This window comes from Neodiprion fabricii, chromosome 5, assembly GCF_021155785.1.
Source record: "Neodiprion fabricii isolate iyNeoFabr1 chromosome 5, iyNeoFabr1.1, whole genome shotgun sequence".
In the NCBI taxonomy this organism is placed as follows: domain Eukaryota; kingdom Metazoa; phylum Arthropoda; class Insecta; order Hymenoptera; family Diprionidae; genus Neodiprion; species Neodiprion fabricii.
The window spans coordinates 17,350,491-17,372,291 of NC_060243.1; the positions used below are offsets into that span (position 1 = coordinate 17,350,491).

At 34.4% G+C, this 21,801-nt stretch overlaps 2 protein-coding genes across 4 annotated transcripts in view; one reads left to right on the forward strand and one right to left on the reverse strand.

Annotated features, from left to right (window-relative positions):
• The window catches only part of LOC124182693, a 13,404-nt gene extending 6,749 nt beyond the window's left edge, over positions 1 to 6,655 (forward strand). For both annotated transcript variants that reach the window (XM_046570266.1, XM_046570267.1), the window contains 11 exons: positions 54 to 224; positions 852 to 1,010; positions 1,123 to 1,290; positions 1,770 to 1,948; positions 2,026 to 2,252; positions 2,578 to 2,720; positions 2,803 to 3,003; positions 4,207 to 4,332; positions 4,411 to 4,556; positions 4,635 to 4,839; positions 5,388 to 6,655. In XM_046570266.1, the coding sequence (XP_046426222.1) occupies positions 54 to 224; positions 852 to 1,010; positions 1,123 to 1,290; positions 1,770 to 1,948; positions 2,026 to 2,252; positions 2,578 to 2,720; positions 2,803 to 3,003; positions 4,207 to 4,332; positions 4,411 to 4,556; positions 4,635 to 4,839; positions 5,388 to 5,536 (1,874 nt within the window). In that variant the 3' untranslated portion in view covers positions 5,537 to 6,655. The remainder of the gene's footprint in view (positions 1 to 53; positions 225 to 851; positions 1,011 to 1,122; positions 1,291 to 1,769; positions 1,949 to 2,025; positions 2,253 to 2,577; positions 2,721 to 2,802; positions 3,004 to 4,206; positions 4,333 to 4,410; positions 4,557 to 4,634; positions 4,840 to 5,387) is intronic.
• On the reverse strand, positions 6,600 to 21,531 carry LOC124182687 (nuclear pore complex protein Nup133). Of its 2 annotated transcripts, none has more exons than XM_046570253.1 (19): positions 21,245 to 21,531; positions 19,725 to 20,064; positions 18,931 to 19,248; positions 17,546 to 17,716; positions 16,832 to 16,961; positions 15,945 to 16,121; positions 14,737 to 14,896; positions 14,388 to 14,559; positions 13,557 to 13,716; positions 12,635 to 12,747; positions 12,444 to 12,550; positions 11,086 to 11,302; positions 10,846 to 10,989; positions 9,537 to 9,738; positions 9,285 to 9,444; positions 8,817 to 9,012; positions 7,735 to 7,929; positions 7,253 to 7,475; positions 6,600 to 6,843 (listed from the first exon to the last, which is right to left on the reverse strand). In XM_046570253.1, exons 1-19 carry the CDS (start codon positions 21,337 to 21,339, stop codon positions 6,683 to 6,685), a joined length of 3,441 nt encoding a protein of 1,146 aa, XP_046426209.1. In that variant the 5' UTR covers positions 21,340 to 21,531; the 3' UTR covers positions 6,600 to 6,682. The 2 variants fall into 2 exon arrangements, with proteins under 2 accessions (XP_046426209.1, XP_046426208.1); XM_046570252.1 differs by lacking the exon at positions 21,245 to 21,531 and adding an exon at positions 20,433 to 20,674.
• Between the last annotated feature and the right edge of the window lie 270 nt (positions 21,532 to 21,801).

The following is a 21,801-nucleotide window of genomic DNA, read 5'->3' on the forward strand; positions in this document are numbered from 1 at the left end:
AAGAGTCGAGTACGAAGTGGAGAATAATCGGATATTAACGTGCATCTTTTCAGGCAGATCGAAGTCTGGCGTCGCTTCAATATGCCCCGTTGAGAGCGGTGTCATTATCACTCCATACGGAACAATTTCTCCTGGCGCAGTCATCGCCTCGATTGCTGCATCCCTTCAGCCCCAGAATGTAGCTGTGAAGTTGTTAATTGCTGAACCACCGATGTATCGCCAAGGTATGATTCGTTGTTGAATGACACAACATTCATTTTTTCGTTTTCGTTGAGTTCGAACTTTCCGAAAAAAATTTACAAAAAATGTCCAGCAGTTTCGTTGTTTTCGCCTATGATATAATAGGAATGATTCTGAGCATATTCGAATAACACAATTTGAAATATCAGCAATTAAAGAAAAAGTTTTAATAACTGTAAGGATGTTCTAATGCTTGTAGGGTAATTTCTCTTACAATTGAAATCTCCAGAGGTCACTTCAAAAACATTTTTATATGCTGTCATTTCCAGAGTATCTAAAGATTCGAATATAATCTACAATGATTCTGAACATTTTGAATAATAATTTGTTTTTCGAATTGACATGAAATTTTAAATAATTGAATCTAGAATGTCGTTTCTTTTACTCAATACGAGGATATGATCGTCTATTCAAGCCTCACAGAAGTAAAATCATTCACAGAACGCATTATAATTGCCAAGATATTTTCATTTATTGAAGGTTGATACAAAATTTATTACAATTTTGCGTGACAACAAATGCGTCACTTACTTTTTTACGGCGAGGATACAAAAAGAAAGTAACGAAAAATAAATTTGCAACAGTCTGTTACTTGTGCTCGACTTTTGCAGAATCAATTACAACAGAGTTTACATCGTTGAACTATAACGAGAAAGAAGTTGATCTCATTGTTCCGAAAGGCAAAATTGCACTTGGAAGATCCATGTGGTTTCAGTCTCTCATGGAATCTACCTCCAAATTAGATAACGTTTGGGTGTCGACGCTTGCAGGTGACTTTTCTTCTCCTAATCAAGAATTCCCTTGCCAAGACAAAACTGCACAATTATAAATTGAAAAATTAATAAATTTGTCTTTACGATAACACTTTCATTTGCATTCAAGGAGACATTGGGGAAATGGCAGTTTATCAAGGGCCTGTTGTATCGTCTGATATGACAATGGGGGCGACAGGCTTTTGGAACAGTACGATGCAACCGAGACTCTTTTACCTGACAGATCATAATGGACATTTAGACGCGACTCGGGCTGAGATTGTCGGCGGAATCGATGGTAAGACGGTAACCATAGGCCTGGGTAAAATGTTTTCATGGATACGATTGAAACAGATAATTGCAAATGCTTGTAACGATGTCATTTGTAAGTGCAAGGATAGAAATTCTTTGCTTGGTTCTATTTAAAATGAAAATAGTAAAACAGGTATTCGAAATGAGTCATAAAACGTCAAATATTTCAAAACATTTAAAATAGAAACTGGAAAATGCTTACAAAAATATCATTTATAAATAAATGGATAGAAATTATTTCCTCAATTCTGTTTTAAATGGAAACAGTGAAATAGATATTTGAAAAAAAAAATAAAAATAGTGAATGTATGTTCAAATTTTTAACCCTATGGATGAAATACAGGATAAGAAAGAATAAAGACTATAATTCAACGAAAACATTATTCTCATTGGTTTTCATTAGTCTACAGCAGGCGCCAATCAGCGATGAATTATAAATCTTGTATGGAGCATATTTAATTTCAGGCTTGGTGATAGGGAAAAATTTACAAACTTGGATCGACAGCTTCCACAGTCTTCGCCTAAGCCAAGTTCTGGATATGTATTACAGCTACGAAGGGATAGCTTTCGACAAAAACGCGAAGGCCTGTCAGCGATTGTTAAATTTCCAGCTAGTCGCACCGACGACAATAATAACTGAACAGGTTTGGAGCTTTTAACAGATTTTCGGAGTATTAATTTTGCTCAAAACGTGGTTAAATCAATCTCTCTTTCAAATCAGACCCATGCTCTAGCTCAGATATTGGCCTATCGCAACAGTATCGCTTATATGACACCGGAGGCTTTACTGAGGATGGTAAATTTTGCTGTCAACACATTTTCAACCTATGCCGACAACTATCTATTCGCTGAATCGGAATGCCATAATCCAGGATCAAAGCCTCAACTAGAGATTCTTGTTGCATTTGATGGTGCCTGGTCCCGAGATTATACAGCAGACTTTATATCGTACGTATTTCAAGTACGAACGTTTAAACGTTTAGAAAATTCTTAATTATCGTGACCGCAAGTTTTATATTCAGTTTTATCGCTCGGAACTAACGCTGTACTTTGCCCAGATAATTTTATCCAGAATAAGAATCTTATATAAATTCATCTCAATTTCTATTTCATACAAATAACGTGAGTCAAGTTCATCTTTCATCTCATCTACTCGAATTTTCATACGAATAATTTTCTATTTTCATCTAGATAATAATACTAATTATCTTGTCCTGTGTCAGGAATCAACACTTCTCATAATAACGTTGTCAAATTGATTTTGGTACCGCAGAGTAATGCTTGAAGACTTGGACGTTTCGATGTACGGGTCGAGGATGGGATTACTTCATGGAAAGACGGGAGAATGGCTAGTCAATGTAACACATAGTCCATCCACGATATATTATGCATTGAAGAACTTTACTCAAATAACATGTATGTCAAATTGCTTGGTGACAAATCTTGCATGTATTTAAATTTCCAAACATTGACTCTGTCATACCGGCATAAATTTAAGGGCCTTCTACGCTGAACCTCACCAGAGTATTCGAGGAAGTTGGTGCCTATCTGAATGAAACTTGGAGTAATAATAGCAAAAAGTATGTTATTGGTAATCTCGGTCAAGTGGTCGTTCTCCTTGCGCCACGAACTGTGCCGAGCGAAGAAGAGCTACAATCCAGTATACAAGCGCTGCGTCAGATAAAGACCCAGCATCCAGGTAACAAAATTCTCAACGTTCACTGATAAGGAGAAATTACTTACTTCTTAAATTTTCGAACGGAAATTTCATCCCGATTCAACAGAATATGATCTAGAGCCGCACTAGAAAACCTGTCATTAACAAAAAACGGACGTGATAGCCTGTATTTCCTCTCATGGCTTTATGGTAACGTTACCACAAATTTAGGACAAGCAGATCAAATTATGCATATTAAAATTGATCTAGCTAAGGTAAAAGATAGTTTTTCATGCAATTATCTCTGCAAAGGATGAGATTATCCTTATTTTGATCTGGATATACAAAAGGATAATGATGAAAATGGAAAATTTTTAATGCACTAAGAAAAAAGAATGATAATTTATTGAGCGGTTCAGCAGAAATGCAATGAATTTGGTATACATATAGAATTTCTTAATATAATATAATTATTTTTAGGTAATAACATTAATGGTATTTCTGTTGTAATCAATTTATGAGAATCGCATAAGAGCAGTAATACTTGTCCGTGATCTAATTCAACTTATCTTGTTACTTGGCGTTGGAAAATCATATTATTCAGTGGGTTATTGGACGTGTTCCTCCTTTGAGAGCGATCTAGCTTATTAAGCAATTTCCTAGGAATGTTTTTCATGGCCTCCTGTATTCCTTTTTTCGCAGATAAAGAGATAAATCAAAAAAATTTTCCCATAGTTCAGTCCTTGCACAATATTAATGCTTATTAGCGCAATAACACAAAATTTTTGCTGTCTGTTCACGAATTCAATCTCGTATGATATGGTCGTAGGATACAGCCTATCTTTCTCGAGCATGACCTTTAATACTTTGTTTAGGATAGTTTACAGTGCGAGATCAAGTGAAATTTCGTTGATGCAATAGAAAATTCATTACACTACCCCTAAAAACATATTTATCTTCATCAAAGAATAGAATCTTTTTTTTTCGTTGTAGTAAATTACGAACAGTTTCTTTCAATTAATCTTTTCGAAATTTAATCAGAGTCTTAACTCTGAATTTGCCTCATATTATCTTTACAAAACTAAAGATAAGGTGAATTTATCTGAAATAATTATGCTGGATAAAATTATCTAGATAATGTATAACACTGGTCACTTCTTCAAGTTTGAGAACATTCTTTGATGTTACTCGATATTCCTCGGAATGTTTATGTTCACCTTGATCAACGTCACGTTAATATTTCAGATGTAAGATTTGTTTACTACGGTTCAGAATTTTACTCCGATCCATTGAAAAACCTTATTTTGACCAGCGAGGATTATTTAATTAAAAGTTTAAAAATAGACGACTTGAGCATGCACCTCCGGAATGGTGAGTCAAAAAAATGTAACAACTATAAGTATTTAAGATGAGCCAAAACTGTGTAAGAGTTAATATTGCAATTTTCAGTTCCAAGAGTGTTGAGACCCCCTTCAAATTTCAATCTGACGTATGGATCAAAGAATCAATTTGAAGATTATACAGGGCTTCAAGAGACTGTAACATATCAGCTACATCCGCAATGGAGAGGAAATACTAAGAAAGTTGAAGTGACAGTGAGTATAATGTATAAAGTCATTTCCTTACAACTATTTGCAACGCACAAATGAGCACGAATCATGTTTCTATTAAAGTTTCACTCTGTCGGCTATGGCGCCATGAGAGTTTGTTCATGGAACGAGTGGCCCACAGTCGGTACTCGCGATGGATTTTACTGCCAGGACTTGCGAGGTCACAACGAGATCAGTATGACTGATTACTCTGATTGTAGGACTGGAAAAGCATGCCCCAAAACTTATTATCGAGTACAGAATGTGACAACCATGCAACAATGTAGCGGTAAGTGTGTCAATACACCGTTTTACAGACACAGAAAACATTACTTGTTTCGATCCCTGTAATTAATGCATTACAAGCACCACTCTTCAATTACAAGTTGTGATTGGTTAAATTTTCGTCAACAAAACTTTCGTGATTTGTTGTAATTGAGCCAAAATCAGTTATAAAATACAATTATATTTTGAGATTCGGTATTTAATTTCAAAACGCATGGTTCATCAATAAATTAGTCGAAATCAATTACAAACACTAGTTATTTTACGTTTGAATTACAATGTATAAAAGTAATTACCACCTTCGTTTACAATTCTAAAATAACTTTATTAAAAAATTGACAAAAGGTATGTATACTTGTATACTTTCCAAACATGAGTCAGTGGAATTGTATTGATATCTATGGTATACTCATAACTGAAAATAAGTGGCTACACAGTGATATCAGTACATAATTTTTATCAGTTCATGTTCCAAGATTACTCAAATCTTTCAACTATGTTTGGAAATTAATTAGATTTCCTTGAAAGTATTTATTTTTATTTTCATTTCAGAGATGGACTGCAAAACGCCAAATCACGTCAGATATATTGTACGCATTGAAGACTTTAGATACGTCAGTTGTGCACCTTCTATTTTTTCAGGGTTTCAATTTCTAGTTTTATATTTTACATTTATCGTTTTTTCCAAAATCTTTATTTAAATGTAAACTTTAGTTAAGTTTGTCACGATAGCATGTTATATCGTAAAGAGCAATAATAATAATACTAGAAGAAAAAAAATTCAGATCTGATAAATTACACTCAACGTGTAATTTAATTCTTTATTTTATATAGGGAAATTCAACGTGCACGAAACTCGAATAATTATTATTTCTCATCCACTAGTTGTCCAGTATATATATATGGCGTTCCGTGCAACATGAATCATTGTGTACCCTCACTGTTTACAGTTACATTGATATTTTAATAGTAATACAGCTAAAACCCCAGTTTTATTTTTTTTAATCTTCTTATGAAATCACTTTCAACTTGAAAATCTTTTAACCCTTTTCAAATTTTCGAATAATTCTCCAATACTTCATTTTGTTTTCCAATTGTTTCAACAGTGTTCTCATGATAGAGATTTTTTCTTACCTGCTTGAGCACTTTGAACAACTTTGTATGGACCAAAATCAGTATTTAATGCTTTTAAAATATAAAGAAAATTTTAAATCATTCTCCACTCTATAAGAAGCATGTTAACATTACGTAGCAGTTGTTATACATTTTTTTTTAAATATTTCCAAAATTTGAAAGAGACATATGCTAAACTAGATTCTAATCGATTTGAACACATATTGCCAAGTGTTTGGAAATAACAATTAAATTGGTGGCAAGATTCGATGCGATTTAACTGAAGTAGAGAAGACGATTATACTAAATTTATTTGAAATCTTTGTAAGGTGTTAACGTCGTTGCTGAATAACATTTTTTTCAAAAATTTTATGAAAAGTAGCAAGAAAAATTAATTTCATCTTCTATGTAACTAACGTCTTTTTCATGAATGGAGAAGGTGACAAATTTTTTTTTTGAAACTGCCAACACGTGAAACATGAACTTTGTCATTCTAAAAATTATTGCTATACAACGACAAACTACCCAAACTTTTCAAGATATTAACAAGGTCAATCATCGATTTCTATTACATCGATTATCAAACGTTGTTTCTATGAAGATTAATTCGTGTGAGTCACTTTATAATTTCCTTGGATAAAAAACACCTCGTTTGAGTTTAAAAATTTTTTTTTATTTCTTTCATTTCAAATTAGTTATTCATTCTTTACAAAAAGAAAAAAAAAAATACTGTACTAGAATAGTAATGATTCATTGGTTACATGATAGTTACGGTAAACATATTCATATCCAATTTTGATTAGAAATTGAAAACTACTCGAACCAGCAAGACTGCCAAGTTCTGGCTCTGTTAACAACGCATCCAGCGGTGGAAGGAAGTCCTGAATTCTAGCACCTGTAAAAATAATACCAAGTATTACTTATTACGTTCTAATCCTTTATTACTATAAAATTGATTTTGAGCAATTTTTTTTCAATTTTAGCAAATAGATCGAAACTGAAGCGAAAATATTGGTGCTTTGAAATGTTTTATTTTCAAAACATCAATTGTTGAAGGGACAGACTATTGACATGTCTACACCATAAAATACGGATTTCTTGCTTGCTAATTGTATTGCTGCTGATTGTAGATAATTAAGGAGATCTTAAACCGATGTGAAAAATTTGTGGAAATTTCGAGAGTTGTGTAAAAAAAATTGACGCCAAGCAGCTGAGAATTTTGAGGATCTGTGAAATAACAGGAGATAAACAGAAATATCGAAATTCAGCAATACTGCCAAGTAAACTGCATCAAATCTACTCACCCATGAAATGCGCCAAATCTACCAGCTTGAAGAAAACTGTATTTTGCGCTTGTTGTTCAGGATTGTTGCCTACACTGTCCCAACGATCTCTTCTCGCTGCTCGGGCCCAAATCCTTAATCTCAAGGAAGATTTATCTTCTTGTTCATGAACAAATTCGAGCAAATCCAAGGCTTTCTTGAAGTCGTATTCACTCGCCAACAAATTTTCGTCACATGTATATAACTGGACGACGATGTTTCATTTCAAATCGCGTTAAAGTGGTTGAAAATACAATAATTGGGTTGGATTGTAGAAATAATGTTTTGAGTAAAGTGAGATGTTGTAGAATATAATAGAACGTATCTAGTGGAAGTTTCATCATTCGGGCTACTAAGAAATAGAAATCTGCGCGAAAAAAACTCTATACATGGAACGCAGTTTATATGAAAATTTAAAAATTAAGAAATTAAGAAATTAGATAAATGGTCAAAGGTCTACGTACCGTGATAAGTTCGGTAGGTGTGAGAACTCGTAATTTTTCTATATCGTATCCGTAACTTGCAAGTACAGATGCTGGCACCTCTTCTTGGTGAGCAATTAATTCGAGATCTCTATTTATCTTCTCAGCACATTCGATTACCTCATCCTCCGGCTCGTCAGATGCAAATAGCGCCAATTTCGATAGAGAAAGCATTGACTGTAACCGACAAAATGATTGTTAACGATTTTTGTACATCTACAGAGAGAAATAGGCAAAAAACAAATACGAAAAATAAGAAACTGTTTTCGCTTAGTTCTAATACACCGGAATTCTACAATGAATAGGCATGCGTATAACGTACATGGCAACTGTTGTCAAGATTCCTTCTTCATTTGTATACTCAACTTGTTTTCAACTGTAATAGTTTCAATTTGAATCAGTGATAAATAAAAATGCATGTAACTGAAGGCAACTGATGTTTAAATAATTTGCTAGTTATTTATTGTTGCAAGATTGCACATGATTACTATATTTGTTAAGATTTTTCATTTGGAAGGAACGGTTTTGTCAATTTTTCTCTACCATTGTCAAAACTTGTTGCGAATAGCAATGAAGGAATCCTTTTGACACGATATCCCTTAAAATCCAATTTCAAAAGATTGCTTTTGGAACTAGAAGTTTTCCCATTCAAATAACACAGCTGCATTTAATGATGAGGACTTGATCCTGTAAAACTTCGAGTTATGGAAGCGACTTTTTGAAGTTAGATTTAAGAAATAGCCTTTCGCAAGAATTATTTTCTTGGTATTCACAACAAGTTTTATTGGTAGATGCGAGAAAACATGAACGTCGTTCCCAAACTAATCACTTTGTTACTTGTATAGCATTTTCCGTACCTAGGCCGTAAAGTAGGTCTTTACGAACCAAATGAGGATTGTGTGCCGCATGGTAAAATCAGTCCAAGGAACACACAATCCTAACAAAGCCGAGTTACGAACTAAATTTTTTTAATCGAGTATATGCAAAGTATATTCTTCGATCGTGTTTTTTGGCCGTGAAGTTGAACTTCAGGCTTACAAACACCCGATCATAAAATACTTTACCTTCTTACGCATGACAAGGTCAATTTCTTCCATAGCTAGTGTGTGAAGAGTGTTTGAAGCAAGACGCAATTCATCGCATAAAGCAGCCTGCACCCAAGACAAAGAAGGATGCTCGGACAGCTTTTCAGCTAATTCAGCTGCACCGCCTCGCCTGCATCTCTCAACTAATTTGCCTTGTTTACCATCTTTGACGTACCTGCAGAAGCGATGCATAAAGAGTTACAAAGTGAGTATGGAATTTGTACACAAGATCACACTAGTTATTCATCATTCTTGTAATCTTCTGGGAATCTCTGCAATCTCGTAAAATACAAGGAAAATTATCCAGATCTATAAAATCCTAGCAAAGTAATTATAATCAATTGGAATATCCATAAATTTAATATGAACTGATTCAAATTCAAAATCTTGTCTGGTAAAAATTTGACCAAGTGTATTCATTTTGTTAAAAACCAAATTGACAATTACCATGAAAACAGAAATCCAACAAAGTCTTGTGCTGCAAACTTTTCAATGTAAGAATCGAGACGATTCTGATTGTTCGTTAGTTCACATATTTGTACCAGGGAAGCAAAGTCGCAATACTTTTCGGCTAATATAGCTGCCTGTTCGTATTGTTCTTCTTTCACTGAAAGCAAAACAAAACAAATGCCTCGTATTATGTGAGATATAGTCAGATTTGTCGACACACTTAGCGGCAGACAAAATTTGTTTACTTACCAAGTGGTTGTATCAAGTTTGCTCGCTCATTTTCGTACTGCTTCAATAACACTTCGAATTTTTCTGTTCCACGTATACTTTCCAAATGACATTTTTTACCATCTAAAATCAGGTCAACCAGACTAACCAGCTGCTCGTACAGTTCGTTCCGAACTGAATGATCGCTTGTTCCATTCACTCCGTACTTCAAAGTTATACTTTGCTGTAAGACAAGTTGACAATTTATAAATGAACTGCGATTTATTCTTGTGTAGAAAAAACAGTAGGATTACGGCTACAGTCGTCAGTGATCAACGTTATTTAGTTTATTTTATGCAGACAATTTGAATTGAGTTCATCTTTCATTATTATTTAAATAGATCTGTTGTTATTCTAAATTTTTTTTCAAGATACAAAGATAAGGTTAACTACTTTCTGAAATTCAGGGCAACGCTATTTGGAGTCAAAACTCTAGTGTAATTTTGCGAGAACAATAAATTTGATAAAAACGTATTTCTCAAAGAAGCTCTTCGCAATTTATCACACAAAAAAACAAGATTGGTTGAGCTACTTGCAAAAAAATGTTTCCTTGCTCGCAAGTAATTTCACTTAATCTCACCAACTTTTTACCTGTCCCAAAAAATTATTTGCAGTGGCAACAAATTTTTTTTCACCGCCCATAGAGAAATATTGTTTGAATCAATTGATGTGCCTCTAATTAAACATTAATAAAATCACCTTAAAAATTTTCGTGTATTCACTCAAATTCTCTGCGTATAGTACAGCTGGCACTTAAGTTTGACTTGTCATAATTTTGCTAACTTTAGATTCAGTATAACTTTGACTTCAATTCTTTATTATCTTATTCAGATATGAGAATGCCACTGAATTTCTCTTTGGGTCAGATGGCTATTTTGTTTCAGTCGAGAAACATAAAAGCAGAAAATATCTTTTTTACCCTACGCAAAAGGGTATATTCATTCCAAATCATCAAGCATTTTTAATTCGGCTAATTTTCATTCATTATAGCAGATTCATTTCAAGAAAGATTTCAGACTTTTTTCAAAATTTCATATCAATATTCGAAAGTTACAAATTTTACAAAAATTTGTTCGAATTAGACTGGTTGGGTCAAAGCTCAGTGATTTGACATGAAACGAATCATACGAAAGTCATATTTGTCAAAAGAAGCTAGTCAAATAGTCAAGGCGACTTTGTATTTTGCATAAATCCAAGTATCCAAAATGCTTCCTAAGTATGAATTGCCCATTTCGGAACATATGCCCAAAAGAAGAAAATTTTTATTGGTTGTAGAAAAAACTTGACGCACCATAGTTTGGAGACAATTACGTAATCCATGTTTACCCATTGCTGCTGTCCATGGGAGATATTCTGTTATTCCGCTAGAACATCTGGCTGGCACGAATCTCACTGCATTTTGCTGCCTATACTTCACTACCTCGTGTAAAACGCTCTGTAGTATGCACGAAAGAACAGAATGCAATAATCATGGCTCAAACACAAACATGGCATACAACATTTTTCATAAATAGATAGATGTGTGTCTTACCAGTAAGAGTGCATTTACTTGAAGAATGTACTGAGCTACTTGATTTGTGACTCTCTCAGATTGGGTGATTTTGCAAGCACTGTTCACAAGTAACGGTAAGTAAACGTGAACGTTACTCACTTCCCGGTAAAATATGTCTCGAGTGGTTAACTCGTCTGAAACGCGTGCTTCTGGACTCACGGTTTGGTCCATGATTGGATCCATGATGTCACTGTGTCTGTAGGCAAGAATAAAATATTCACGAGTTGAGTGTAAAATTGTGAAATGTGCATATTTGATGAATTCCGGGTGTTTAGTATGAAAGCATATTTTTATTAATTTTATTCTACAAAACGTATAAAAATCAACTCTAATCAATTCCCTACAAAATACTTCCAGAATCAAATTCATATCATTAAATGCGGCTGAGTGAGAACAATTTGAAGAAACAAAGGAACACACGATAACTGCCCCGTTGTTTCAATGAAAAAACTTCAGGATCTGGGAGCAACCGTTTAGTATTGGATTTAAGACATATTTTTCTACGGAAAAAATCTTTTGCTATTCATGACATTTTCGACTGGGAGTGAAAACAAACGGCTTTCAAACGGAACGTTAGCTCACCTTGAACTAAGTCATCGGTATCAATAATTTGGTGGAAAATTGTTTACACTTTTTCTCGTACTCGACAAACTTTACAAAATTATTCAAAATATTTAAATATCTCATTTAAGAAATTGAAAAAAGATTGAAATATCCAGCTTTCAAAATCTTTGAATGATTATGTCTCAAAATCCTGGCGTAGCAGAAAAAAAAGACATTTCACAAGAAATTTTGCTGTGTCATTGTACCTCGAAACCAAATTTTTCTAAAGATTTTGTGGCTGAAGGAAAGTAATCATTTAATTTGAGGCACGGGAATTCATATTACGTGGAAAAATTGACACAAAAAGTTTGTGGGATAGGCGAATTGAAGTAAAAAATCTCGCATCAAATCGGAGGTAATAACGGGGAGAATCGGTTTGAGTATAGAGCATAATTTCTTGTTTTCTAATTTCTCACATTGGTGATGCAAGCTAAGGTATTAAGGATGAATGATCTGAGAATGAGATTGAAGTTTGTAACGCTGATATAATAATGCAAAGCAAGTAGACCATGCAAAAATAAATTATTTGACAAACTCAACTTCTTCAGTTACAGTTTAGTAGCAAAGTAATGATTGTTTTGCAATTTTTGGCTATGTCAACGTTACCAACTTTGATCTCCTCTATTAGAGCAGAAAATTACAAAGGGTCTATCCCATCTACGAATTTATGTTACATTCAAATGTTTTCAATGAAAAAACAACAAGTAACGTAACGTAAATTTCAAACCTATCACCTCATTTGCAAGTTGTAAATCGCTGTGGCAGCGACTATTTTCTCAGCATATTCCCCCAAAACATGTGTTGCGGCCATGATTATTCCTCTGTATGAAACTGCGCAGAACTAGAAAAAAATTAAAATTTATAAATAAAATAGCTATTTAATTTTTGAAGGAATGACTGTAAAGAGATAAACAAACAAACTTACCCTGTCCCATAAATTGAATTCTTTCAAAAACTCTATGAAAAGATCCAAGGCCTTCTGTTTTCCTTCCAGTTGGTGGGGAATTTGCATAGCGGTAACAGCATTTATTGTCATAGCTATAAATAGCAAAAATATAAATGTTAGAGATGAGTATTGCAATCTATAATGACCAGAAGAGTGTGGCTGAGTTGCTGTAAAGTTCTGTCTTGTACCGGACATTTCCTGAATCACCCAAACTGATCAATACACTCGGTTTTTGTGACATTTAGTAGTAATGAAGAAAAGAAATGTCATAACTCCCCTGAACATCGGAACATTGACTTGAATCTTAATATGTAAATACAAATATCAGAACTTATTCTGCCATAATAAATGTCAACATTTGGATATGAAAATATAAATTTGTGAAATGATAACATTTCCGTGTGAATAATTTCATAACTTGAGAATATAAAAGTACGAATGATTTCAAGTTTAACCCCAATTGGTTAAACCTCAGTAGAATCGCGTAACGGTCACAGATAATGAAATTCACCCCAGTTCCAAAAAAATTATATCCTGCTTCAATGAAGATTTCTAAAAATCTAAAAAAAAAAAAACGTATATATCTTGGTATTGTTTACAGATCACAGAAAAAGCTCTACCAGTTTTCCTCACCAAAATTAACTACGACTAGGGGGCTCTACGAAGAGTTTGAAAAATGTTTGGGATGAAATTCACCCAGCGTGACAGCGTTCACTTCTACCAAAGTTTAAAAAAAAAACCACAAAACCCATTTCCACGAGAAAGTGACTCTACAGAGTTTGAAAGATGTTTGAGGTGAAATTCACCCAGAGTGAGCAATTAGGGTTAATAGCTTCAAACACGTGAGATTCACATTTTGCAACATTAAACACCACGAGTATATAATTGTTCAAATACTGACACAAGTCCCTATGATCCGTCCATCGAGGATCGTTGGCTGGGTAATCATCAATCAGATTTTTAGCAACTTTTAAGACTGTTGTGTCCAAAATTGCGTCAATATCCATTACAGGTTCCTCTTGAAGGGGAAAAAGTCCCGACAATATTTCTTGACATTGAGCCTGTAAAAAATATAAGCTCGTGCAATGATTGACAACATTTCGGTTGCTCTGAATATCCTGCACTTCGTGATTCGTCCGACGGCAATGCAATGAAGATGAAGTGACTAATTATAAAAAATTGCAATTTCTTGCGCGACTCTCGCAACTTTTCTGGATCTGGTAATCTTACATATTTGCTTTCTTAAAGGTGTGTTAATAGTGATCGAATTAAATCGAAAGAAATAGTGAAATGCGTTTAAAAAATCGAATCGAATATTGGAGCATGCGAATAGTTTGTATTGTTTGAATAGTTAAAATTATTTCTGTAATTCGAACCGTTAGAATTATTTCATGAATTTGAATGGCCACAGTTATTCCACTAGTTTTAATAGTTCAAATCGTTCACATTATTCCAATCCTGATTTCTCCAGTTTTTTCGTGTTCTCAGAATATTTATAAAATTCTTGTGAATAGAAAATTGAATGTGATTTATAAAAAGAATTAGCGAATTTCAGCTAGTTAAATCATAAATTCGAACAGTTATCAAATCTCAAAATTAAATTATCGTGATTGCAAATGATTGGCACACCTCTAATCTTAATAGTTACAATACAACAAATTCATGTCACAAATGAATTAAATAATTGAAGTTTTTGAAACAGACGTTCTCCTCCTTGTTTTATGTATTTTACCTTATTTTGTCTGAGACTAAGAAGGAACGCTGCACTCAATTGCGTTGCACCATCTGAGGTAAAGGTCATTTCCTGCAAATCATTGTTACTCAATTGAGCAGCAAAATTCTCTGCGCCGAATGTCGAATTGTTGCCGCCATAATCGAGGCTGAAATTAGCGTCAGAATAACTCCTGAAACAGAAAATACGATGTCTTGCTAATATCTTCATTCTAAATGATGCAAGTATTCAAGCGGAGCTTAAATAACAAAAGTGATAGAATCGAATACTCAAATAATTCAAACTATTCATAATTTAAAACTATTTGCACGCTCCCACCAAACAGGTTAGATCAATTTCATCAACATACATGTTGAAATCTTGAGCATTGAAATCCATGGGTATGATCGTAACCAGCCCCAGATTTTTGGTGAAAAGTACCGGAGTTCCCGAACAGAGTGCGCCGCCGAGTATGTTATCTTCACCGCCTTTGACGAGATCTATTTTTTCTTGATCATGTTCTGACATACCTATAAAAATATGGTCAGAAAAATTAACATGACGTACAAATTTGAATAACTCTCCGGCTTTTCTGAACAGAAAAGTTGGAAATTAACTCATTTGCTTTTTTGTACACTGTAGCGTATAATCTTCATTTTATTTTTTTAAGATTCTCTTGAGATATACTGCATAATAAATAATAGTCAAGTATATGAAATAGGCATAAAATTTTCTAATAATTCGATTGCCACTATTTTGTAGAATTATTCTCACATCGCAAGAAAAACGCTAATTTTGAAAAAGACGCAATTTCTGAAACATGTTCAAAACATTTCAAAACTGGCCAAAAAGTATTTCATTACTCAAATGAAGGAATTTTCAGACAATATTTTAATTTTAAAGTGAACAAGGTTAAAAGAGGGGGTGCAAGATAAGAGTGGAAAATAAATGTCTAAGGTACATAAAAAGTAGATGTGTAATTCTACATGTCTCCTTGAGGAAAAACAGGAAAGTCTCTTTCATCGGCCTCTTTTAACAAGTAGCTTTGGAACCAAATCCAAACCATTTTAAAAGTGGTTTTTTGCAATTATCAAAATATTTATAAGGGTGCCTAGAATTTTTAATCATTCTATATAGAATTTTCAGAGCATCCTGAAAAATCTAGAGTAATAGATTGAGCGATAAATCTGAACAGTAGTAAATAATTCATAACTTCCACATAAATGAAAATATTACTTTCAGCAAGATCTTAGGGTTTTTACAATTTTGGTGATAATTTGACACAATTGTTTTAGCTGTTCAAAAACGCCGAAAAAATTAGATGTCAAGAAACAGAAAAATACAGGCGCATTACCGTGTACTGAAGTTACAATAAATTTGGGAATTATGACCGTCCGACGCTAGATAAAAACGGATGGAAATTCCCTGTATAAGGTTTACACGTCAACAGAATAAACTTATCAAATTGAATGAGAATACTTAAGAACTGGAACTGTTACCTAGCCGTCCGCTTTTTAGATGTTCAGCTTTCATCAAAGAAGTAAATAGTACTGTTTTAAACTAAGAAATGTTACTCACGGTTTGCAATGAGTACCGTCTGTTGGTTGTATATAATGGCCTCCCATCCAGACAGGATGAATCGATACGAAAGTATTGTAGATTCGATGTCATCTCGGTATCGTAAAGGACCAATTTTCAAAGGTATAAACCACTTTAGTGTATTTGTTAACTTCGTATCAACAAGTGGAATTAAACCTACGAATGTACACGTATGCATTGTAGACATATAAAGGTAAGAAGTCTGTATTTTTTACATTAAAAATGTGTCTAAAATTGAATTTATACATCTTACACTTCATACGATTAAATAACCAGGCTTGTGAAGATATTATCAGTTTTAAGTGTAATTAATGACGTTGATTAAATAACTCATATTTTCTGTATCTTTTTTTAAATGTCTGAGAACCACCTTGCCATAACACAGAACGGGGTTTCAGCAAATTTAATACGGGAGCTTCGCCAGACGGAACGTCAGCCAATATTAGACTACAAGGACATATCATTTTTTTTTTTGGCTTACGCTCTTTCCGTAGAACTATTTCAAATTTTCGGATCGTAGAGCCTACGAATTAAATTTACTGATATATTCTCATCGCCGTATTCTTATACTTTGATATCCAAGTATTTTGGTCCCTAGACGTCTATATTAAAAGAGAAAAAAAAAACACAACAAAACATTTGATCACCGAAGTCCGACACCAACTTCAGTTATGGAGAAATTTGGTTTTTCAACAGAAATGATAGCTTTCAAAGATTTGTTTTTTCAATTGTAGCAACCGAATAAATGAACTTTTGAATGGATATTTGGTCGAAAAGCTTGTTAAATTTTTACTTCTATTTTCGCATTAAAATCAATAAAGATGTTTTAAAAAAAATTTGTTTAGTAACAAGTTTTAGGGGATTACCAATCGCAAAGTGAATTTCTGGTGATACTTCTGTGCAACTTGCTGCCATCAGCACTACTACGCCTTCTTCGCATGGCTGCATGTCGATTAAACAGGTATCCATACCCTGAGGCACGCAAGCACTGGATTCCTGTGATGAATAATTGAAAGAAAAATTACCAAAAAGAAGAGAAACTCGACTCAGTTTACAGAGGGAGTTGAATTAGCTTCCGATCCAACCAGAAATAAGTTGGTACGTATGACTAGACAGCTGAAAAAGTGAATGAATTTTGCAATTTCAGAACATCATTTACATATCTATTGTATCAGATCTAATCAATAAGGCGCATTACCATTGACAATCATGCCAATCCTTTTGATCAGTGACATAACTGTCCAAAAATGCTATCTCTAAATTTAAAGTAAATTGGTTTGAGCCGTTTATGAGATTGCGCCAAATATCATGGTCACCTCAAAACTTTTGACGCAGCAAAATCGTTGACGTTATTGTCAATAGCAGTGATTTTCGGTAATTGATTCTAATGAGAAAAAATTTCTAAATGAAGCTCACTGAAGCCACATGCTTTTGAAAACATCAAATCTAATCGAATTGAACAATTGGTTGTAGAAATATAAATTTCTAAGAATAACCCACCCTTTCAGCTATATACTCGTATATAGTCCCTAAAACAGTGCAGAAATCTGAAATTGGGGGTATTCTTTGAAATTGCATACCCAACATCTTCGTTGAAAACCTTGTGAAACTGTGTGACCAATGTCTTCGTCAAATTCCATCTTCTCCGTCTCACCGTGTGGAAATGACCAGTATTGCAGAGAGGTGCCTGCTAATATCAAGACTCTGGATGCTTTTTCACCAAGCGATGTACAAGTAACCTTGACAAGTTTCTGAAAAACTAAATACATCAGGCAAACTCTTACTGTTCAACACAAGAAAGTGAGAAATCTCATGAAATTCCATGCATTCTAGTGAAATTCAGTGAAATGTCAAAATAGAAATCGGTAAAGTTTCTGGAGATATCTCGCGAGAGTGGAAAAAATTCTGCCATATCTATGTTGTCCAAAACTTTATACATTCCATAAAAACTGATTTTTTTTCTTTCTTTTTTAACTGATGCAGTCTTGGAAAGAATTTTATCAAGTCCTCTGGTCTGGAAAAGACTTCACTTTTAAGCAACCACTGGATACGCAATGCTGAATTCTCCATCAACATTCTGTGAATAAGCAACACATACTTCCAAATAGACTGTTTGCTAAAGCACTGATTTATTAAGAAAAATAGATTTTGCAGCCGTCTAGAAAAGTAATTAAAAAGTACCGTCACTAGACAATTGAATCAGAAAGAAAATCGTCGACTGTGACTTTTTACTCAGACGACCGTGCGAAAGCTGCGGCCTGCTAACGTACATGATTGCAGATGCAGAAATATTGAAGGTCGTACCGATATTTCACAAATTCTATCGACATGTGAAAAATCACCTGTTATTGAAAGATTATTTGCTACGAGCTACATGGAATATTTCGCATGAACTTCAATCAACTTAATGAAAATGTGCAACTAGGATTGAAATATCTCTTGCTCCACAAAACCCGAGCACTAATTATTTGAAAATAAATTCATCAATTTGTGTGTATAGCAGATTTAAGGATTAAGGTTTCATAGATATTACAAGATTTCCCAGAATGTTACAGAATTTCATAATATTTCAAAGGATTCTAGTGATTTCTGGTGGTTTCAAATGATTTCACAAGATTCCACAGAATTTCTCCGGATTTCAAACAATTTGAAAACAGTTCATGAAGTCTCAGGGGATTCTTGTATTTACAAAAATATCAAATATTTTTAATGATTTCAGGAGATTTCACAGGATTTTACAGGATTTCAGAATATTTCATAAAATGTTAGGAATTTCAAAAAATTTCACTCGATTTCAACAGGTTTCATGGGATTTCAGTAGATTTCCTGAGATTTCACCGTATAATTTCAAAGGATTTCATATGATTTGACAAGATTTCATAGGATTTCGTGAGTGGTGGTTATACTAGACTTTGAGCCTAGTTAATCGCTCTAAAAATGCTAAATAAATTTAAAAATTCAGTACTGTTTCAGTGACTGGAGATTGAGGCATGGCTCCAAAGATCAAGGAAGACATCCTACGACTTATGCCTCCTAGCCAGCCTTGGCTGGTGCGAAGAACTCGGCAAGAAATGCTGTTTCGTCCACTGGTAAATTGTGGCTGCAAAAGCGCCACTGTGCAAGTCGTCGTTGCTAAAATGCAACCGTGCCCTGGTACGTAAGTTAGACAGTCAACCTCCTGTCCAGCTAATTCTGCGCTTGTTTCCACCGACGACCCCTCATGAGCGACGCTTGACCAGTAGCGAACTACGCCTTCCGGAGATACAGCCATGCAGCTAGGAACCTTGGTAATAAAAAAATGAGAAATATGAGAAATATGATTAATAAAATGTAATATAATAACAACATCCTTACAGAAAGACTAAAATTTTCCAGGTTAAAGTCGAAAGCCTCCAGTAAAAATTAATCGGAGCCTGGTTTCTAAATTTGTAAAATTTTTTTCTCATCTAAATTAATTAAATTACTTGATTTTCTGTTCACCAAATTTTTTATTCTTTATGACCTATATGCTTAAAGTTTCGATGAACCAAGTCTGATCGAAAACCAAACTTTTCTACCAATACTGTGATTAGATGACGAATTTCTGAAAAGTGAATGAAACCTGAGAGGCTTTTGAAAAGTAGAGAATTATTAAAACTATGGCCGAGTCTTACAGTGATCTACTCGGTATTATTGGAATCCTTTCCGACCAATCTTGAAGCTTGATCAATCGAAACTTCAGGTATGCTATTCCTTGTTACACCTAGATTTACACCTAACCTGATGACCCGGAGTCAGCCAGACAGCAATGCAGTCAGCTTTGTGAGCAAGATCGCTTTGAGGAAGTAGCAACTCTCGACATTGACTGTTAAAGGTCCGCCTGAGCTTGGGATCATGAATGGTTGTTTTGCATTGCCACACAAGGAGCCTGCGCCCGCAAACCAGCCAAGCCCATCCATCTAAAGACACACTGACGCTGACTGCGGTGTTTCGATCAACAAACGTCAATGCCTCGGTCACAAGAACCGGCAAAGAAGGTCCGAAACTTTCCACGACATGGCCAGCCGTCTTGCATATTACTTGGACAGACTGATTCGATCGCCCTGAAATGCTTATTACTCTGGAATTGAACAATTTATATTCAGATGAGAACAAATAAGGGCATTTTAATTGTTAGCCGGATTTGAAATTGGATGAGAGGTGAAATCTTACGATACTTTATAAGATCCACAGTATGTTTAGCGGTGGCTACGTGTGTATGTGCGTTGTTTGTTCAATATTTGAAAAAAATTAACTTACGTTGTTTCACATTACATAGATATTCTTTTGAGGAGGTTTTTGGGCCAAATATCGATACTGGTTATCAATTTTATTACGAGGTTGTCATACACTGAGTATTTAACCAATTACTATATTCTTAAGCTACGAAAATCACGTTAAAAATACCCAAATAAATATTACTGGGATTTCAAACAAGAGCTTACATACCGATACTTGATCTCAAATTGCTTCGAAAAAGTTAAAAATCTAGCAGTGTGGATTGATTTCATTAGACTAGAGTTTATTTTATTTCGAAGACTATTTTCTATGTACTCAGACATTTTCTTTTTTCTTTCAGTGTTTAATTTAATATTGTCATTTGTTGACCATAATCGAAATTGGTGCAATGTTATAATATCAAAAAATCAGATATGCAATTATGATGAAGACATTGTTCGATTTAATATGTACAATATGGTCTCTTGAATAAAATGAGGACCTGCAGAAACAAATGGCTGGAATCTGATATATTTGCAACCGTCTTTCAGCAATTGGAAACGAAACATTGATACTTAAGCTTTCAGTTATAACTTTAGTAATATTTACTTTTGTACTCTCAAACTTGGTGATATCTCCTCAACTTATGATTATAACAGTTTGGTGAATACTCCAGGGACGACAACCTCATAATAAGACTATTGAAGAGTATCAAGTTTCGTCTACCCAGTATCCCTAATTACCCATCTTAGCTATGAACCATGCTAAGAAATTATTGGTTTACACATGGTTTGGTTATGTAGAAAACTATATTTCAGGGCCATGGAAATATAACTGGGGATTTGAACCGACTGCTTGAAATTCTTTCGGAAATATATCGTATTTTTCTTCATCTAACGAATTCAATCCCAAACATTATTTACATTTGGTGAAGAGATTTCGAAAATTTTTAATCATTCATTGAAGTGGAAATTTGCCGAAATATTTCCCGTATTCTGAGATAAGGATTGCGAAATCAATGATACAGTAGGAAGATTTCTTACGAATTACTCTTCTTCAGGGACTGCGTTAATGACATTCTCTTTCGTGGTGAGGTTAGAGTGTTTCCCAAAGATGCACTCATGCTCGGACGATCCATTTCGAGTTGGTACTGGGATGAATAAATGATGCAAGAAAATTTGGTCTTTGAAACTGGCAAATACGCATCAGAAATTGTAATTCAACTGAATTTGATATTGGTCTGACAGCATAATCTTTTCACAATTTGTTTTGGTACGTTTCAGTGCGCATTTTCGAAGCCGGTGTTCGAACTTCGAATTTCGATAATCGATCTTCATGACCATGATGTAAGGAGTCAAGTAAGGTGTGCTCGATAGGGGACCAATTTTCGTACTAGGTCGCGCATTCCGCCAGTTGAGTGTGCGGCAAGCCGACAGCGCGTGCGCATGCGCATGTACACTTGAGGACAATGAATCTGGGACGGCTAATTTTTCACTGTAGACAGTTGAGTTGGCAACATGAAGAAACCTACAGCGCCGTAGTCAGCTAAGCGCGAAACCATGAAGACTAGAAGTAGGGAGACCGAACGCTGTGTTGGGAA